The 3402-nt window shown below is 31.8% G+C and overlaps 1 protein-coding gene across 1 annotated transcript; it reads left to right on the top strand.

The window, feature by feature from the left end:
- The first annotated feature begins 1683 nt into the window (after window positions 1–1683).
- Window positions 1684–2544, top strand: LOC125839010 (non-specific lipid-transfer protein C, cotyledon-specific isoform-like). The gene is made up of 2 exons (XM_049518007.1): window positions 1684–2018; window positions 2378–2544. The coding sequence occupies exons 1-2, from the start codon at window positions 1684–1686 to the stop codon at window positions 2385–2387; spliced, it is 345 nt and encodes a 114-aa protein (XP_049373964.1). The 3' UTR covers window positions 2388–2544.
- The last annotated feature ends 858 nt before the right edge of the window (window positions 2545–3402 follow it).

Here is a 3402-nt window from a genome sequence, read left to right as displayed (position 1 = left end):
AATCATTATTGGTCCCTAAATGGATCCTTAGTCTGACTGACTATTTAGTGGAATACTAACTCAAGCAAACATAGGCTTAAAACTAAAGAACATGTAAAACCATTAACTGAATCATGATAAAACTGTCTGAAAATAAATGATAAAGTTTAGCAAAACATCTGAGAATGAATATTGAAAGATTATCGAAATCTATTTATCTACGAAGCCTCTACTATCTAAAGATAGATGTCAGGACAAGACTCACGACGACATTTAATCAAAACTACTAAAGAAGTAACAGATCGGAGTCCTCCGAAAGCAAGGAGGCCTCACCAAAACTAACGAGTGAGTGATGTGATCTCAACGATGAGCCTGTTGATGATCTTGAATACATGTACACCTGCATCATGAAATTATATAGGTCGAATGACGTTTGTAATGTATAGTATGCAATAAAGCCGAATGAAAGAAATAACTTAACTGAAGTAGCTCAACTGAAGTAAAGCATGAACATAACGTAAAATAGTTTAAGCTTTACAAAATAAGATGCAATAATAGCAAATACTGAAATATATATCTACTTTACTTTACCAGGGAGTTATTCTAACCAACAACCATCACTATGAGTCTCATGATGATACAACGTCTTACCTACGTTGCCAGCTATACCTTGTCAAAGTATAGAATGCAACTTTAACTTATGGATCCACTAAAAAATGTTCTTGAGGCAGGTGAGGAGTCGCTCGTCTTGCGGTGCGATCCTATCTATACTGACGGCGTAGGTTATGGAGTTTGAATTATCTTAACTCTTACCCTAAACCAGTGACTAATGCCACTACAAAAATATAGGTTTGTATGCTTATATAAAATACGCATTGGGTTGAGTTAATACTCAAAAGACCCTCTTTAAAGGATAATTAAACTTTACTTTATCCTGAAATGCTTATGAAAACTCTTTATGCTTTTCTTGAAAACCACTTTCTAAATGTGAAAAATAATACATTGGAGATCATTAAAGTTCCCTTAAAACTCTTCTCAATAATGCTTTAAAATTATTCTTGGACTCTCTTTAAATTTCCAAAATTAATGCAAGGAAAATAATTGTACAAAGGCTTTCAACGAAATCTCATCAATTAGGGTTCATGTGAAAATATGAGCATGAACAACAACTTAGGATTTCAGTGCATAAAATATCATATCTCATAATTAAGAAATCAAAACTCGGAATAAAAACATAATTCAAATTCATAATTTCATGGAACTTTGGGTAGAACACTGAATTTAACTCTTACTGACCGAATTTAGATGTAGGGTGTGACATAAGACGCATGCATCAACTTGTTCAATTTTATACAAGTTAAAGTACCTTTAAATTAAAAGGGGTGATATTAAACTCACCCAGAATTAAATAAAAATACTAGTAATAATTAAAATCACTAAAGATTACTCTAATGTTAAATTCAAAATTAATGAATAGTCAAGATTACTTTAATGATTCAAAATTAATGAATAGTCAATATTAGTTTAATTACTACGTTCTCTCTAGTCAACCAAACAAGTAAAGATAAGACTTCATATTAATGTTAAATCCAAAATAATTGAATACTCAACTATTCTAAACCACTATAAATAAGCTTTCTACTATAGTCATTCATACATCTCTAACAAAAGATCCCCAATACATCACCAAGTACTCAAGAAAAAATGGCAAAAATTCTTTTAACTTTGTTTTCTTTGGCTCTAATTTTAGGCCAAACAAATGCAGTTATTCAATGTGGTACTGATGTTATACCAAAAGTAATTTCTTGTGGAGGTTTTATACTAGGTGATGATGCAAAACCTAGCCAAGCTTGTTGTGTTGGATTGCAAGATTTGGCTAAAATAGCATCTGCCTCACAACCAGACCGCAAAGATATTTGCTTGTGCTTCAAAGCTGCAATGCAAGGTTCCAAAGTGAACTATACAAAAGCTAAACAACTTCCTGATCTATGTCACTTCACTCCCTTTATGCCAATGGTACCTAATCCTGATTGCTCCAAGTAAGCATTACTCACCCTTTAAATTTTAATGTTGTATAACTTGCGACAGTACCCTTTGTCGGAAAATTACATTAGGTAAAAGTTTATTATTATCTATATATATATTAATGTCGACACTTCTTGACACAAGGTGAAGAGCTAGTGCTAACGGTTGAGGGGTTGCAAAAGCTCTCAATCGTTGGTAGGTAAGGTGTTTACTATTTTTTGTTACACCCTTGAATTAAAATCCTAGCTCCAAATGTGATTTTATATATTCTTAATACACAGGCACTTCCATTTATGTATTTATTAGTTTTTATTTTTTTAAATTGATTTTATTATCTCGATTTACCCTTTATTTTTTGGATGTGTGATTTCAGGGTTATTTGAAGAAGTAGAAGGAAAATCATACACAATGTAGAAGAGATGTAGTCTTCTACAAGAATGATGATCGATGTTTTTCAATAAAATGTTGTCAATTTTATTTAATGACAAAATTGTCATCTCTATTTTAACTAAATAAATGATAGAAAATCAATTTTAAAAATTGTGTTTGATTGTTATTCGAGCTCTCCTTTTAATCTATATATGCATCAGATTGTCTCAATATACTGATAGTATAAATTAGTTATTATACGGACAAGTTTAAAAAATAAATACAAATAATAATTCAAACTGCAAACCCTTTCTAAGACGATAATACTTTAGTCACTAAAACATGCCACCTTTACCTACACACACTAATGCTTATAAATACAAATAAGACTTGTAAAGTACGTAATAACTTGAACAACAAATGACAAACTTAAACAACATACAAAAAAAAGCCTTTTAATTTATCTCCTCTGTCCCATTTTATGTGGCACCCTTTCTGTCACGTCCCGAGCATATGCATTGGACGTGGCCGGCACTTGAAAATAATTGATGGTCCTCAAGCAAACCCTTGTTCTAGCTGACTATTAAGCGAAACACTAATTCAAGCATACACAAGCATCAAAACTGAAGAATTGTTCAAGAACAGTTTATTAAATATCAAAGTTATCTGAAAATACTGAGTATTGAATATAAAGTTTTAAATGAAACATCTGACACTAAATATTGCAAGATTGACCAAGATTGTCTATCTATGAAGCCTCTACCGTATAAAGATTGGTATTAGGACAAGACCCATGACACCTCAAAACGATACTACTAACAAATCATAAAACTAGAGTCCTCCAAAAGTAAGGAGGTCTCACCAAAAGTTGACGAACGTATGATGTGATCTCAACAGAACTCCTATTAATGATCCTAAGTACCTGAATCTACATCATGAAACGATGCAGGTCGAATGACATTAGTACATTGAATGTACGAGTATGTGATAGTGCTGGATAATACAAATAACTTAACTAAAAGACTAAAA

The sequence above is a fragment of the Solanum verrucosum genome, unplaced genomic scaffold, assembly GCF_900185275.1.
Source record: "Solanum verrucosum unplaced genomic scaffold, falcon-dt-bn FXZP01000163.1, whole genome shotgun sequence".
NCBI lineage: Eukaryota > Viridiplantae > Streptophyta > Magnoliopsida > Solanales > Solanaceae > Solanum > Solanum verrucosum.
Note: the sequence above shows the minus strand (reverse complement) of the source record. Positions and strands in the feature narration are given on the sequence as shown.

Excerpts from the sequence above, each read along its gene's own strand:
- LOC125839010 (XM_049518007.1), top strand. The coding sequence starts at position 1,684 with ATGGCAAAAATTCTTTTAACTTTGTTTTCTTTGGCTCTAATTTTAGGC.